This window comes from Malaclemys terrapin, chromosome 4 (assembly GCF_027887155.1).
Source record: "Malaclemys terrapin pileata isolate rMalTer1 chromosome 4, rMalTer1.hap1, whole genome shotgun sequence".
In the NCBI taxonomy this organism is placed as follows: Eukaryota; Metazoa; Chordata; order Testudines; family Emydidae; genus Malaclemys; species Malaclemys terrapin.
Genome location: NC_071508.1, coordinates 3,325,055 through 3,342,223, shown reverse-complemented (window position 1 = coordinate 3,342,223; position 17,169 = coordinate 3,325,055). Strand labels below are relative to the sequence as shown.

At 45.2% G+C, this 17,169-nt stretch overlaps 1 protein-coding gene and 1 pseudogene across 1 annotated transcript; both read right to left on the bottom strand.

The window, feature by feature from the left end:
• Nucleotides 1-10,372: 10,372 nt before the first annotated feature.
• LOC128835650 (olfactory receptor 1038-like) lies at nucleotides 10,373-11,311 on the bottom strand. The gene has a single exon (XM_054025236.1). It carries the CDS (start codon nucleotides 11,309-11,311, stop codon nucleotides 10,373-10,375), a length of 939 nt encoding a protein of 312 aa, XP_053881211.1.
• Nucleotides 11,312-15,603: 4,292 nt separating this feature from the next.
• Nucleotides 15,604-16,531, bottom strand: LOC128835658 (olfactory receptor 1044-like; annotated as a pseudogene).
• Nucleotides 16,532-17,169: the final 638 nt, after the last annotated feature.

Below are 17,169 nucleotides of genomic sequence, written 5' to 3'. Positions count from 1 at the left end.
TTGTAGGTTATGTTGCTCCAATATCATTTTCAAAAAGGCTTTTGGGCACTTAGAAATGTAAATACTATTGACTGTCAAAATCTCATTGACGGGGGGGCAGGGACGTGAACCCACCTCATCTAACAGGCTAGCACCCTAAATGTTGCTCTAGCCAGTCCCCAGCCTCTAATTGTGAGTTTGCCCCCATTACAGCTAGCCTCCCTGCCCTGCCACAGGCACCCTAAATGCTAGGCTATCTATCCTCTCAACTAAAGTGTGTGTGTGTGTGTGTGTGCACGCAAGTATCCTACATATTTAATGTAATGGAAACCAAGGTGATGCAAATCAGTATTTGATGCAGAGCTGGGGGCATGTCTGAGAGTCCGGCAGATTACAGATGAGCTGGACAGGACTGGAATGCCAGGGGATCCAGGAATAGAAATAGAAATGCCAGGAGGGTTGCTACAGATCAGAAATGAAGTGCGCTGTCTATCTGGGGAGTGGGTGGATTTTCAAAATGTTCTTTTCTGTCTTTAGCAACTGGTTTAAATTTTTTTTTTATTCCGCTCTGAATTCACCCAAACAGTTCCGAATACAGAGGCTTCTCTTTGCTTTATTTTTAAACAGGTACATGGGTCCATAGATTTTAAGGCCAGAAGAGTTCATGATTATCAGATAGTCTCATGTCCTGCATGCCACAGATCAGAATATTCCAATCATTCCTACAGCGAAGGGAATTATTCATTCCTATGGGAGGGCCTGTTTTGTAATCTGTGGCTGTGATAGTAGTTTCAGTTTAAAACATGTTTATTCTGTCCATATTCTTTCGCTGTTTTCCCATGGTATTAAGGTGCATCCAGTCAAGATGTGTCTGTCCTGGTCTACAAGGTCTGGGCAGAGGGTATGCGGGCTGTAGAGAGAGAGGTGGATATGTAGGTCTGACATGAGTAGAATTAATAGTAATATTTGACTGATACTAATATAGTCACTGGAACAACAGTTTTGAATTTCAAATGTATCTTCTGTGCAGTTTTGCAGTTACAAATCAAATAATTAGTTTCTGTCTCTGTATGTTCCCTCTTAGGGAATTCTCTGCTGGTAATTTCTTTAATTCCCCTATGAGGAACAAGGCAATGCACTTTGGCGATTATGACGCTGGTTCAAAATAATCATCCTGGCTCTGGCAACAAAACAAAAATGAAAATTCCAGGGAGGTTACACTTCCAGGTGCCTCCGTCTCAGGACCTTAGGCGATCAATTTAGTGTAATTGACCCATCTCTCCAGAAACAGTATTAGCTTCTGACCATTTTAATAAGCTCCCGGTGGGCATGATTAAAAGTCTGTGCCTGCCAAACTGAGATTGCGTAACTTGGCAAGCAAGTTTGGAAGTGTGGTTAAAGTGGGTCCACTGTGCATCATTAAAATCTGAATGTGTTTTAAAGACATTGCAAACATTCATTGAAATTAGCAGGTTGGAAGCTGCATTGTTACAGAAGACCCTCCCTTGCTTCCCAAGTCACCCTCAGCAGTGAGATAACTTCCAGCACAAACCCAGCCTGTGGAAAATGTGGGAACAGTGTTGAGTATAGGGGTCCCCTGCAGCTGTGGGCTCTCCCCATGACACAGGACCCCAGAGGACAGTACGGCCCTGGAACAATCAGTTCCCCCTACCCCTGTGGTTACTCACCATTTGGGGGCTTTTGTGGGTTATGTGCGCTCACCTTAACAGTTTGTGCTATTGTGTACAACATGCTTCTCTTTAAGTTCGGCCAAATCATTGCTCCGTCTGGTGTGAACAATGCTGCCTCTGTAAAATGTTGCCTTTTGGCTTTACAGATGCAACCTTGAGATCCCAGCCATCCTTGTTATCAACGGCCGAAAGGCTGCACAGCCTCAGGGAGGGCCGTGAAGAAGCCAGGAGGACCTTCTGCATGAAGTCATGCAGCAGTCCCTTGCTGAAAATCAAAAAGCGAAGGAGTGGCAGGGAGCGAAAGGAGTGTCCGCCAGCAAAATGCTTCTCGACGGCAAGAAACCACGGAGCGGCTCCTAAGCATTATGGAGCACCAAGAAACTTGATGCAGGTGCTCATAGCACTGCATACGAAGCAGATCCTTTCACTCCCCGCCCCCCCCAGCAGCCCTTGTCCCAAAACTCTTTCCCTTGCACCCCCATGTCACTGCCAACCCACTTTCCCCAACATCCGGTTTCTTATCACCACCAGCTGCCTCCAACACCTTTAGCTTTACTGCCCAGCCCTGCAAACTACAACCCTTCCCCACTGCACTCAACCCCCATCACCATGCATTTTAGCCAGCCTGAAGTGCCTCACTCATTGCATGGCACTCCAGACAGGAAGGTTGAATATGATAACAGGACATACGCAAATCTGTGATTGTTCCATTCCCCACCCCGCCCCCTTCCCTCCTCCCACACAGCACAGATGTGTCATGCCATGTGTGTTTCTCCAGCAGTTGTGTTTCTTTTCAATAAATGAATTTTTTGGTTTGGGAAACATTCTTTATTGTATTAAGTAAAAGATACCGTAGCCCAGGAAAGCAACAGGCACTGCAAGTCAGTGCATCATACGTAGCAAACACAGATGCCTACAGCATTGGAACCACTGCACTTCACTCCTGTGCAGGGCACCAAACATTACTGGTGGCTTTCAGCATCAAATTGCTCTCTCAAGGCATCCCTAATCCTTACAGCCCCGCGCTGGGCCCCTCTAATAGCCCTGGTCTCTGGCTGTTCAAATTCAGCCTCCAGGCATTGAACCTCAGTGGTCCATGCCTGAGTGAAGCTTTCACCCTTCCCTTCACAAATGTTATGGAGGGTACAGCACGAGGCTATAACCGTAGGGATGTTGTCATCGGCAGGTCCAGCTTCCTATACAGACAGCGCCAGCGGGCCTTTAAATGGCCAAAAGCACACTCAACTGTCATTCTGCACTGACTCAGCCTGTTGTTGAACTGCTCCTTGCTGCTGTCAAGGCTCCCCCTGTATGATTTCATGAGCCATGGCATTGAAGGGTAGGCGGGGTCTCTAAGGATCACAATGGGCATTTTGACTTCTCCTATGGAGATCTTGTGGTCTGGGAAGAAAGTCCTGGCTTGCAGCTTCCTGAAAAGGCATGTGTTCCGAAAGATGTTTGCGTCAGCCTGTGTTAATGTCTGTGAAATGCCCACAGTGATCCACAAGCACCTGGAGAACCATAGAGAAATGCCCGTTCCAATTTATGTACTCGGAGGCTAGGTGGTCTGGTGCCAGAATGGGAATAGGCGTGCCATCTATCACCCCTCCACAGTTAGGGAAACCCATTTGTGCAAAGCTATCCACAATGTCACACTTGTTGCCCAGAGTCACAGTTCTTCTGAGCAGGATACGATTAATGGCCCTCCACACTTGCCCATTCCAACGGTAGACTTGCCCACTCCGAACTGGTAAGTGACTGATTGGTCGCTGTCTGGAGTAGCCAGCTTCCAGATTGCAATCACCACGCGCTTCTCCACAGGCAGGGCATCTCAATCTCGTGTCCTTGTGCTGCAGGGTGGGCACGAGTTCAGCGCACAGTCCCATAAAAGTGGCTTTCCTCATCCGAAAGTTCTGCAGCCACTGCTCGTCATCCCAGACTTGCATGACAATGTGATCCATCACTCAGTGCTTGTTTCCCGAGTCCCAAAGCGGCGTTCCACTGTGGTCAGCATGTCTGTGAATGCCACAAGCAATCTCTTGTCGTATGCGTTATGCGAGTCGACATCACAGTCGGACTCCTCACTGTCACTTTGTAGCTTAAGGAGTAACTTGACTGCAATTCGTGACGTGCTGGCATGACCCATCAGCATCTTCCTCAGTAGTTCGGGATCCATTCCCGCAGACCGAAAGGGAAGACAGTGTGCAGTACAAAAACCTCTGAAAGATGGCGCCAAATGTGGACAGAAGTACAGGGATTTCTAGTGTCGGAGAATGACACAGTTCTCACTCTTTTGGTTGGGTACAGCAAAGTCAGATACTTTATTCTCTCTCTATCAATTGCATAGAGGGAGAGAGTGCACTAGGACACAGGGTCTCCCCCTCCTAGGCAGGTCTCTCAACAGGTAAACAATTACAGCAAGCATTTATACCTTTTGTTACAGACAATGAAAAGCAACAGCTGCATTTTGTTTATACATTGGTCATTCTGATATCTTGTTTTTCTCACTTATGTAGACTCTTAGTCTACATTCCATATTGTCTGCACATTATCTACACAAGGTTGCAACAACTTCTCACACAGTTCTTTCCCACTCGCCTCACACAATCCTCGCTTCTACAAATCTCGCGTTATTAGGGTTACAGTTAGCCTGACTCTTGCTAACAAAGCCTGTTTGAATTTGAAATTCCCTTCCAATTCCTGTCAGGTGTTGATCTGCTTCCACACTAGGATGCAAAGCGATGTATCATGGGGTCGTGGGACAGGACCAAGGATGCCCCGTGCCCCCTTCCCCTTCCCACAAGCCTCAGTGCCAGAATGGGAAGAGGTGCTCTGTGGGATAGCTGCCCATAATGCACTGCTCCAAATGCCACTGCAAGTGCCGCAAAAGTGGCCACACCACTGCGCTTGCAGCTGACAGTTTGAACACACATCAGCACTTTCCCTGCTGCTGTCTCTGAGATCTGGTTTAACTCCCAGCGCTCTACATCTGCAAGTGTAGACAAGGCCTTAGGCTTAACTAAATAGGGTTCTAAATACTTTGCCTTGCTAGAAGAGCACAAAGCGGCCAGAGCAGACTGATGAATCTGGCCCACAGTTCTCATACCGTAGAGAATAAACTCAGAGGTCTGTTTGGCAAAGATAAGACTGTCTAACATCTGGCACACTGCCCAGGCTATTTCATCACTCCCAGCACTCCTGTCCTGCACACTTCCTCTTGTTTGGGTCTCGTACGGCTCACTCCGCCTGACAGAACAATTGACAATATGGTTTTATCCCCGATTGTGGCACTAAAGCCACTGACTAGGAGAGAAGTCAGAGATACACAAATAGGGGACAAGATTTTGAGTAGACAACGTGAGTGAATTTAATGTTATAATAAACGACATTCAAATATGTAAGAAACGTCAACATAAAAAGGGCTTTGTAGTAAAAACTTGGGCCATAATCATTCCCAGTGTAACTCCAGATGAACCCGGCAGAGCCGCCTCTTCGATGAACTTGGCTCAATGTCAAAAATATAAAGAAATGTGCAAATGAGACTGCCGTTTTGATACCACTTTTAACACCATCAATTTTGCCCTTAATAAGCACTTGAGCCATAACAAGGACTGTTCATTCAGTGAGCAAAACCACACAGGTACTGCCATCTAGGCTTAAGGTCTCATACCATGTAGGTGGGCCGTACCTGACAGGGGGCTTCTATGCAGGTTTATGGCCTAATAATTTTGACATAAGCAGTAATACCTCACAGATATTACCATGTAGGTTTGTGACCCGAAAATCTTTAGGTCAGCAATAGGTCACTGGTACTTCCTGTGTAGTTGGAGAGGTGCAAGCAGCCGAAGGGGCTAGCCACCCCAAGTACATATCAATCCGAGATGCTAGGCATGTAATTATGGTGGCTAGCTCTTCATGCCACCCGAGTTACACTCTATAGACATACCTTGCAGGGGAGCAATAACACACAGGTAATGCCAATTAGGCCTTTGGGTGAATAATGCCACACAGGTACGACCATGAAGGCGTAGCGTATGGCGTAATAATCTTTAGATGAGCAATGCCACAAAAACACTGCTATCTAGACATAAAGTTTAATAATCTTTACATTAGGACTACCACATAGATACTATCATATAGGCCTGAAGCCTAATACTCCAGGGCATGTGGGTGCCCCCTTCTCCTACGTGGTGCCAACCTGTGAGGCACTGCAGGGTTGATTGTATTAGGAGGAAAAATTGATGATCCAAGTCAGCTCTATTCTTTGGTATAATCCGTGTGGGAGGGGTTACAAAGAATGTACACAAAGTTCTGCTTCCCTTAACACCAGTAGAAACAACCAACAGCCAGCAATCTCTGTATTCAGAAACTCCCAAGTCTGTTGCCCCAGGTCTGTGCCCAGGAAACACTATGCCCCTACGTCCTCTAGGAGTCATGCTCATAACTCGTCCTCCTGGCTTCTCTGCCTCCTGTGACCTGGAAGTGCCTGGGGCAGTCCTCACTGAAAATGCCAAGGTCAGGGCAGGCTGCAAAAAGGAGGACTGAAGTATCTCTGCAGATGCTTCTACAAAATATCTCCAAGCATGCCAGCTTCATTCCAATTATTCTTTTACTAAATCTATTCATTTCCTATAGCTTATAGTCCGTGAAACAGAGTTATGCAAAGGTTATGATCTACTGAATATATTCATCCTATTTGTATGCATGATCATTTTTATATTCGAAGTTATGAATATTGTCTGTGTACTGGTTTGATTTTAAGTAGCCTCACTGAAGCAGTTGGTCAGCTTCTTGAGAAAAGACTATTCTCAGTAAATGTCCAATCAAGAAACACGTAAGCTAACAATGAAATTTGAGAGACACCAATCCACATCTGAGCTTTCCTGGGAATGTGGCGTCAGCCTGCAAGGAACTGACTCATGCATGCACATGTGACTTGCCCGTGTGACTCCAAAACTCCATCTTGGAGCTGGATTCTGCATAGGAGAGGGGAAGCGGTTTCCACCCGCAAGAGAAAGTCTTTTTAAGCCTCTGGGAGACCCCTCCATTTTGTCTTCAGCTGGCACAAAAGACAGCCTCTCAACATCAAGATGATGCCTGAAAGAAACTGGAACAAAGGGCAGTAACTTCAAGGGTGTGAGTGATTGCTGGACCCAGACTTGGAGGAAGTCTTGTCTGTAAAAGAGACTTGTTGGAACATCCCTGAGGGTGAGATTTACCTGCATTTAGTTTTTACTGTATTAGGCTTAAACTTGCGTGTTTTATTTTATTTTGTATGGCGATTCACTTTGCTCGGTCTGTTATTACATGGAACCACTGGATTAAATGACCTCTCAAGGTCCCTTCCAGTCCTATGATTCTATGACTTCACAAGGAGCCCTGCACTGGGAGGAGGGGGGAAGCCAGCCTGAGCATTGGGCAGGGCAAGGGACACACAGCTGCCCACACTTGAGATTCAGCTCCACTGTATCCCCCACCACATGCACACACACACACGGTGCCCACTGCACACCAAACACACACACACACACACACACACACACACACACAGAGTGCCCACTACACACACACAGCCTGACACTGAGTTCAATCAGAATGCAGAATAATCTCTACTGGGAAGCTGGGACAGCTGGAATATTTCCAACTAGCCTGAACAAAAGGAACCGAAGGGGATTCTGCTGCCCTGGCAGGGAGATAGGACAAGATTTCCCAACTGGTCTTTTTGATTGGCAGCTTCTCTGAGCCCTGATTTATGCTTAAAAAATAGATCAATACAGCTCGGTCGTACGGGGGAGGGGGGACTTTTCACACCCTGTGCGAGGGAGTTATCTTGTACTGATCCCTCAGTGTAATTCTTCTATTGACCGAGCTACTGCAATGTGGAAACAATCTACACTACGGCATGGCTGCACACCATAGCTGAGTCAATGTAATGGCTTTAGTATAGACATTCCCTGAATCGATGGGGGAGTTTTCCCCCTTCCTTTTAAAGCTATTTCTCTCTCCTTTTCCAGTCATTCTTCTCCCTCCCTTGGTAAAGCTCTTTCCTGCTTTTGATAGGTAAATATGTTCAGAAAAGTTTAAATTTCTCCTCTCAGGATAATTCCTTCCTTTCCCACCCAGGAATGGCTCACTGTCATTTCAATTAAAGGCCGAAATGCTCTGAAACTGATTTGTTTGCCCATGACTTGGTGACACCTCTTTGTTTTCTCTCCCTTCACTTAGATTGAGTTGAGGACGGAAGCAGTATCTGCTCAGAACCCTAAAATCAGACTTAGAGACGAATCTTTCCCTCTTTTCTAACCGTACCAACATTATCCTTAACACCTCTGGAGCTGCTTCCTGGGATGACTTTGAGATTTGATCCCTGGAACATCTTTGCTCCCAGCACAAGAGGTGTGCACAGCACATGCAATTAATGTTGTGACCGTGTCTTTCCTTGTGGAAATGGAACACAGAGGGGCAGATCATCAGCTGGTTTGTATCGCTGTCTCTCCCATGAGGTCTTTTGAATATGATACAAAACTGAGGTGAATATATTCCACTTTATTTGTTAGTCACCTCTCCAAATGTCTCTTTAAGTAACTTCCCAGCATTGGGACATGTAAGTATCTTGAAATGGGTGAATTTCTTCTGGATTAATAATTTATTGAAAAAAAAATTCCATTGGGGTTGACCTGAAACTATTCACAAATGTGCTACATAGTCTCCTAATAGCCTTGTCCCAAAACAATGTGTGTGGGGGAGTAGGATTTAGGTGCTGGTCACGAAGCAGCTACCAGTAGGAGGTGGTGATGCACCCTCTCTCTGTAATTTTTAACTCAATACTTAGGGTGTTCTCCTGTGAGGTGTGAGATCCAGGTTCAATTCCATCTTCTGGCCAATGCTGGGCAAAGATGTGCACTTGGGTTTCCTGTATTTCCAGAAAGCATCCCAGCCACTCAGTCATGTGCTATTCCAGTCTGGGTTGCTCTCAGTCTCTCCTTTCAAAGTTGTTCTACGGTGGATAACAAATTAAATAACCCTTGGAACAGAGACGTGAAGTTGAGCATGTGGGTGCTCCAAACCACTTGTGTACAGAGTCATTCTCTCTTTCTGGTGCTGTGATTCTTCAACAGGAGAGACTGAGGGCAAATCTACACTACTGGCTAAAAAAAGACTACAGCGATAGATGAAATGGTGTAGATTGAGCAGGTCTGGGGAAGACATGCTAAATCGATGGGAGACCGCTCATCTGTTGAAGTCTGTACTCCACCTCCCTCAGAGACGATGTTCCATCATGGATCTTCCTCAGGGCTGGGCTACAGTAACGCTGTCGGCTGATCTATGTTGCCCTACTTCAGTTACATAACTCTCCCGGTGACATAGCGCGGTGTGGACACCGCTGTAAGTCAGACCAACTTAGTCAACTTGAAGTAGCGTAACTGAGATCAATTTACAACGGTAGCGTAGACCAGTCCTGAGAACGATGCAGGACAGAACATAGCCCAGTCACCAGGCAATGTGGGAGACCCACTTCCAAATGGCTTCTCCCCATCAGACAGAGGGGGGAATTGACCTGGATCTCCCACATCCCACAGCAGTGATCTTATCACTCGTTTAAAATCTACAATGGAATCAGCACCATTACTGCCTCTTCCATTCCTATCCATTTTGTCAGTGTCTTTGCTTTTACATCAAAAAGTATCCAGGAAGGAACAGAAATGTTCAGTTTCTGGTCATGCTAAATATTTCCTTCAATCTCACAGGCAATTTTTGTCAATGTTTTCCAGTTTGCCAAACATTTAGGAAATTTTCAGATTTGGTTCAGGTTGAACTGAATTTGTTTTTCAGTTTTTGTAACCACCCATGAACTAAAAAATCAGCTATTGCCCCAGCTCTATCCATTTCTCACTCACCGTAACCAGAGCTGCACAATTCCCATAACCCCTATTCTTCAGAGTCCATAGTACTTTCCCACAGAACGAAGAGTAAGAACTCACAGCTAACCTGCTCATGTGGTATAAACATCTAGTGTCTGATATGACTTTTTCTTTCTGGTTCATTTATATGGTAGAGAAAACTCACCCTTTCCATATTATTTTGTATTCAGTTCAGTGCAGATTCTCACAGAGGAGGCACACACACCATGTTCTCTTTTGGAAATGTTACCCTTGTTCTTACGAGTTTTGTCGCTCCCTTAACTTCAAATAAAGGCCATTGGGATGGAAATCACCTTTCTCCTCCACGTGCATGGATACAAACCAGTGACAATCTCTACAACAACCCCATAGGGGACATAAAGGGCTGCAGAGTATCAGGAGGGTGTGCAAAACTCCCTTTGGTTCATCCATAGAAATCCCACACTTCATACTTGCAACTGCATAATGAAACCAAACCCACAACAAAGCAGAGGGAGATAGATTTGATGCCCCGCACTTCCTTCCCAATACAAATAACTCTGTGCTTTCAAAGCACATCACAGATATTCACACATGTGCAACAGGTGCCCCCTGGAATTTTGCTGGGGCAATACCCCAATAAAGCCCCGATCTTAGTTGGGGCCTGCAGGCCTTGTTGGAATACAAGCAAACTAATAATAACAAGAATACATTAATGACCAATACGATTACAGGTTCTGTCAAATTACATCGCAATGGGCTGGGAATTGAATTCACCTGTTTCCACTCCCCATCACTAAACGAGTACTAAGTTAAACAGTTTCAGGAATTGGTTAGGAGTTTATTCATTGCTTTCCTCAGGGCGTCCTTCACCTCCGTGTTCCTCAGGCTGTAGATGAGGGGATTCAACATGGGGATCACCAGCGTGTAAAACACTGAGGCCACTTTATCTGTGTCCATGGAATAGCTGGAGGTGGGACGTAAATACATGAAAAGTTGGATGCCATAAAACAGGACCACAGCGATCAAGTGGAAAGTGCAGGTGGAGAAGGCTTTGTGTCGACCCTGGGCAGAGCGGATCTGCAGGATGGTGGAGGTGATATAGACATAGGAGAGGAGGACAGTCACAAAGCTGCTCACTACAATACAGCCAATGAAGGCAAACATCACAATCTCATTGATGCGGGTGTCAGAGCAGGAAAGCACCAGCAATTGGGTGATATCACAGAAGAAATGATTGATGATGTTGGAGCTGCAGAATGACAAACGAAGTGTACAAAACGTGTGTATCATTGAATCTACCATGCACACAGCATATACCCCAGCCACCAGCCCTTTACAAAGCCGCCTGGACATGGTGAATGTGTAGAGCAGTGGCTTACAGATGGCCACATAACGGTCATATGCCATCACAGCCAGCAAGAGGCACTCAACATCTGCAAAAGAGAGAAAGAGATACAGTTGCACAGCGCAGGCAGTGTAAGAAATGCTTTTCTTCTCAGCTAAGAAATTCAACAGCATCTTAGGAGAAATCATCGAGGAAAAGCAGAGGTCACAGAAAGACAAATTACTGAGGAAAAAGTACATTGGGGTGTGGAGTCGGGGATCTATCCTTATTAACAAGATCATCCCCCCATTCCCCACCAGGGTGATACCATAAATCAGTAGGAACAGCACAAACAGGGGAACCTGCAGCTCCACACGATCTGTCAGTCCTGAGAGAATGAACTCAGTCACCTCCGAGTGATTTCCCTTTTCCATCTCCTCTGAACAGAAATCAGACAGCTACAGAGATGTGGGCAGGTGGATGGTGCGGAAAACCTGTCTCTTCTCTGTAGTGAAGTAAGTGATGATAAATGGAGATCAGTTTCTTAATGGACATGGGTACCCGCTCAGGGAAGGGCTTAATCCACAGAGCCAGATGTTCACAGCTGCTCATTCCAGTTGTTCAATAAAATACAAACTGCATAAATACAATGACACACAGGTTAATCATTCCCCACACACTAACACTCCTGTTTACTAATCTGAGGAGCAAGATGTGACTTCTGTCTCTGCTGTATGAGTATCAGGGTGAAAATCATCTCACTCTGAAGAGATTATTTGTTAGCTAGAGAAGGGGTGAGACCAAAGGAGTGTCAATCTTTCTACCCTCTTTGGGCAAGGGGAGCTCTGTGGCTTGGCGTGTCGGTTTGGGATAACACTTCCTTACTGTGCTAATTAAGCTCTTTGGCATTTACTGTAACCTGTATGAAAACCCAGAGACATAGTGGAAAGCACTGGCTTCAGTGACTATGTAATTGCCTATTTTTTCCAAGCAAGGAGGTCGCTCCTTTAGCTGAAGGGGTACGAGTTGGGGCTGAGGCTTTTAGTGCTGGAGGTCATGAATTCAATACCTGCTGCTCACCAAATGTCTGCGTGTGTGTGTGACTCTGATACTGGACAATTGCTCGTACCTGCTTAGAAGAGAGAGAGAGAGATGTGTTGCTGTTTCCTCATCGACAGAAACTGCCAGTTTGTCGCATTCGGGAAGTTTTATACTGAGATTTGTGATGTATGGGACATGATCCCTGAAGCAACTGGGAATTCCTGAGCTCAGAGAGAAACAGCACCTAATTAATGTGTTCAGTGAACCAAAGCCACCCTGGGTGTAACTCATGCCCCGGGGATTAATTTGGCCCACTCTTTCCAACTGTGTTATTAAATGATGCAATTTCTACCAGAGTTACGGAGTATGAGGTTAGAGGTATATTTCATCCTGCTCTTTTCAGTGCAAGTTGGGTACTATGTAGAGCTGATCTACAAAGGGGTTTGTTTGTGGAGACTGAAAGCTTTTGGCTGAAAACTTAACATTTTGGCTTGGAAATACCACTGAGTTGAATCCAATACCACACACCACCAATCTCTTCCATGGGCCAGGCTCCCAGGCTGGACTACATTCCCCATGATGCATGATGGTCTCTCCTCCTGCTGAACTGCCCTGGAACATCACCAGAGTCCCACAGCCATGGTTTGGAGAGGAGGGGAGTTTGGCTTTTTTGATGAAAATCTGATAATTTCCAGGGGAAAGATAATTTCACGAAAAAAATTGTTGAATGGAAAATCCAATTTCCCATCCAAAAACCTTCTCTAGTTAAATTTTCAATGAACCTGAGAAACAAGTTTGGAAGCAAAGGAACAGAAAGCTAAATACAGCTGAAACATACTAATTGTTTCAGAATCACCTCATTGTCCTGGCCCCAATAGGTGGAATGTAAGACCTGTAAGAGTACTACAGATCATCTATCTCTCTAGCTATCGCACGCCAATCACCATGGTATCCTATGTCCTTCCCTTGCTAGGTTACTCCCCAAAGTAGGAAGGATAGTTTCACGCATTGTGCTCGATGGAGACCACATGATGACCAGAGGAGCTCAGGAGGAGACCACAGCCATCTGCCCTCCATTGTTAATTTGCTGCTTCTCTGTAAAGCTGGAATTGACCAGTGTTCCCTCTAATTTTTTCCATGCATGTGCAGATTGAATGTTGTTATGTGCAGCACCAATATTGAGACCATTTATTGTGCATACTAAACCTAGATATAATGTATATTTTGAAATGTTCATAGGTATGGAGGAAGAAGAAAAAAGAATGTTAAGCAGTGCATCTTGTTAACTATCCCTTGTTTTAAGATGCTTATTTAATATGAAAAGAAAATCAACACTGCCCTTGGAGTACATGTATTTTATCATCCTTTCTAACAACTCAAGCTAGTAAACACAGCAAAATGTGGCGTACTGAAAACAGGTATATAAATAAATCAAAGTCATTATGGTCATTAAGTGCAAGCATACAAATATACACCAGAGACCCAATTAAATAACCTACTCCTACCATAGACCACAATATCTTCAGGGGAAACTGCTCTCAAAAAACGAAGCATCTGCGAGAACACTAGCATGCTACGGACTTCACAAAACTATCCCCCTTGCATACATATTATCTGCACACAGAGCTCAGCTTTAAGATGCTAAATAAATGTCCGAGCCAACTAGAAATGCTCTAACTGCAAAAATTAATACAATAGTTTCTGATACTGGAAAGGAGAGTAAAAGGCATTCACTCGGGATTATACAATTTCTCTGGAATGTCAACTCTTAATTTGATTAATACTTCACACGCAGAGAACAGTATTTCCCAGCATTGGGACACAAAGGTGTCTAGTTATGGATTAATTTCTTCTGGACTAATAATTTCTTGTCAAAAACAATACCGTTTGGACTGACCTGAAACTACTCACAAATGTGTTACAAATACTTCGAATAGCTTTGTCCCAGAAGAGTGTGTGTGCGGGGGCAGGATTTAGGTGCTGGTTGCAACATGGCCACTGTAGGAGGCAGTGATGGTCTTTCCCGTTGTAATTTTTAGCCCAGTAGTTGGCGTGTTCACCTGTGAGGTGGGAGATCTGGGTTCAGTTCCCCCTTCTGTCCAGTGCTGGGCAGAGCTATGTGTGACACTGCACTCCATATGCTTTATGAAAATATGCTTATGTATGGGACATAACTGGAATATGCTTTATGCTCAGTGCCCCATGTAACATGTCATTGTAAAGCCCATAATCTACTAACTGTGTTCATCCTATTTCTTTGCATGGATTATTTCTATGTCTGGAATTAGGAGAATAAGATATAAACGTGTATCACTGATGGAGACATATTAAGTGGAGGCCATTAAGGGTTCTTCAGAATCTATGAACTGAGAATGGCTCTGTTTACCTGCAAGTCTTCCTGTCTATGTGTGGGCCAACCCAGGAAGAATGGAGATTGGGGTCTTACAGTGACATGTGACCATGTCACCTGATACTGAAATCCATCTTGAAGCTGCTACTTTTCCAGACGGGGGTGGAATTCCAAACAAAGGTTTTCCACCTTAGGGAAGTTCTATATCAAGTTGGGAAGCTAACAATGAGTGTCTTCACCTGGCGTAAGAGACGGCCTCCCGACCCCACAGAAATACCTGCAAGCACCTGGAAACAAAAGGACTGTAACCACAGGAGTGGTTGACCTTTTCTGACCTGGGTCCAGTCTCTTTTATCTGACTTGAGAAGGATTTTACCTCAAGTAACAACTGGGATGAGAAGTTAACATTTTACAATTGATTTCTGGGTGTATTAAGCTTAGCCTTGCGTGTTTTGCTTTATTTTACTTTGTGATTTACTTTGTTCTGTCTGTTACTACTGAAAACCACTTAAATTCTTCTTTTTATACTTAATAAAATCACTTTTGTTTATTTATAAACTCAGTGTAAGTAATGGTTACCTTGGGGGGCAAACAGCTGTGCATAGCTCTCTTGCAGTGATATAGATGGGGAACATTAATCATTTTACCCTGTATTTATTTATTTGGGGTTCAGATCCCGTTGGGAGCTGGGTGTCGGCCTGCCGGAGACAGGTATCCTGCTGAGCTGGTTTCAGTCTAGATCTGCAGCTCTGGGGTCGTGGCCGAGACCCTGGGTCTGTGTTGCAGCAGGTTAGCATGTCTGGCTCAACAAGGCAGGGTTCTGGAGGCCCAGGCTGGCAGGGAAAATGCGATCAGAGGTAATTTCAGCACATCAGTTGACAGTCCCAATGGGGGTCTCTGTGACCGAACCCATTACACTCTGCACTTGGGTTTCCTGCATTTCCAGAAAGCATCCCAGCCCCAGAGTGATGTGCAATTCCAGTCTGGGTTGCTCTCAATCTCTCCTTTCAAAGTTCTTCTACTGTGGATAACTAATTAAATAACCATTGGAACAGAGACGTGAAGTTGAGAATCTCACCCTCTAGTTGGGTGCCCCTAGCCACCAGCTTATAGAATCAATCTCTCTTTCTGGACCTGTGATTCTTCCTGTATTTTTTCCACTGATCTCATTTGGGGCCTGCAGACCTTGTTGGAATACAAACAAATTAAAAATAATAACAATATAATAATGAACAATATTCCCACGGGCTCTGCAAAATTACATTGCAATGGGCTGGGAATTGAATTCACCTGTTTCCACTCCCCATCACGAAACCAGTACTGAGTTGAACACATTCAAGAATTCGTTAGGAGTTTATTCATGGCTCTCTTCAGGGCATCCTTCACCTCCGTGTTCCTCAGGCTGTAGATGAGGGGGTTCATTATGGGGATCACCAGCATGTAAAACACTGAGGCCACTTTGTCTGTGTCCATGAAATAGCTGTAGGTGGGACGTAAATACATGAAGAGGAGGGTGCCAAAATACAGGGCTACAGCAGTCAAGTGGAAAGTGCAGGTGGAGAAGGCTCTGTGCCTCCCCTCGGCAGAGCGGATCTGCAGGATGGTGGAGATAATATAGCCATAGGAGAGGAGGACAGTGACAAGGCTGCTCACTAGAATGCAGCTCATAAAAACAGCTCTCTTTGTTGCGGGTGTCAGAACAGGAGAGCGCCAACAGGGGGGGGATGTCACAGAAGAAATGATCGATGATGTTGGAGCTACAGAATGACAGCCGAAATGTAAAACACTGAATCATTGAATCCACCAACCCCACAGCGTACACCCCAGCCACCAGCTGGTTACAAAGCTGCCTGGACATGGTGACCGTATAGAGCAGTGGGTTACAGATGGCCACATAACGGTCATACGCCATCACAGCCAGCAACAGGCACTCAACATCTGCAAAAACAATTGAGAGATATTGTTGCACAGCGCAGGCAGTGTAAGAAATGCTTTTCCTCTCGGCTAAGAAATTTTGCCACATCTTAGGGGAAATTATCGAGGAAAAGCAGAGGTCACAGAAAGACAAATTACTGAGGAAAAAGTACATGGGGGTGTGGAGTCGGGGGTCAATGGTGATTAACAAGATCATCCCCCCATTTCCCACCAGGGTGATAACATAAACCACTAGGAACACCCCAAACAGGGGGACCTGCAGCTCTGGACGATCTGTCAGTCCTGAGAGAATGAACTCAGTCGCCTCCGAGTGATTTCCCTTTTCCATCTCCTCTGAACAGAGATCAGACAGCTACAGAGATGTGGGCAGGTGGATGGTGCTGACGTTCACAGATGGTCATTCCAGTTGTTTGATAAAATACACACAGCGTAAATACACTGACACACAGGTTAATCATGCCCCACATACAAAGACTCCTGCTCACTAATCCGAGCAGCAAACAGTGACTTGTGACTCTGCTGTAAGAGAATCAGGGTGAAAATCGTCTCAGTCGGGGGTAGGAGTTGGGGCTGAGGCTTTTAGTGCTGGAGGTCTTGAATTCAATACCTGCTGATCATCATGGTGTGTATGTGTGTGTGTGACTGTAATTCAGGATAATAACACGTACCTGCTGAGAAGAGAGAGATGTGGTGGTGTTTCCCCATTGACAGAAACTGCCAGTTTGGAGCATTCGGGAAGTTATACTGAGATGTGTGATCTGTAGGACATGATTACTGGAGCAACCGGGAATACCTGAGCTCAGAGAGCCATAACACCTAATTAATGCATTCAGTGAACCAAAGCCACCTTCGGTTTAATTCATGCCCTGGGGATTAATTTGGCCCACTCTTTCCTATTGTGTTATTAAATGATGCAATTCCTACCAGAGTTACAGGGTATGAGGTTAGGGGTATATTTCATCCTAC

Excerpts from the sequence above, each read along its gene's own strand:
- LOC128835650 (XM_054025236.1), bottom strand. The coding sequence starts at position 11,311 with ATGGAAAAGGGAAATCACTCGGAGGTGACTGAGTTCATTCTCTCAGGA.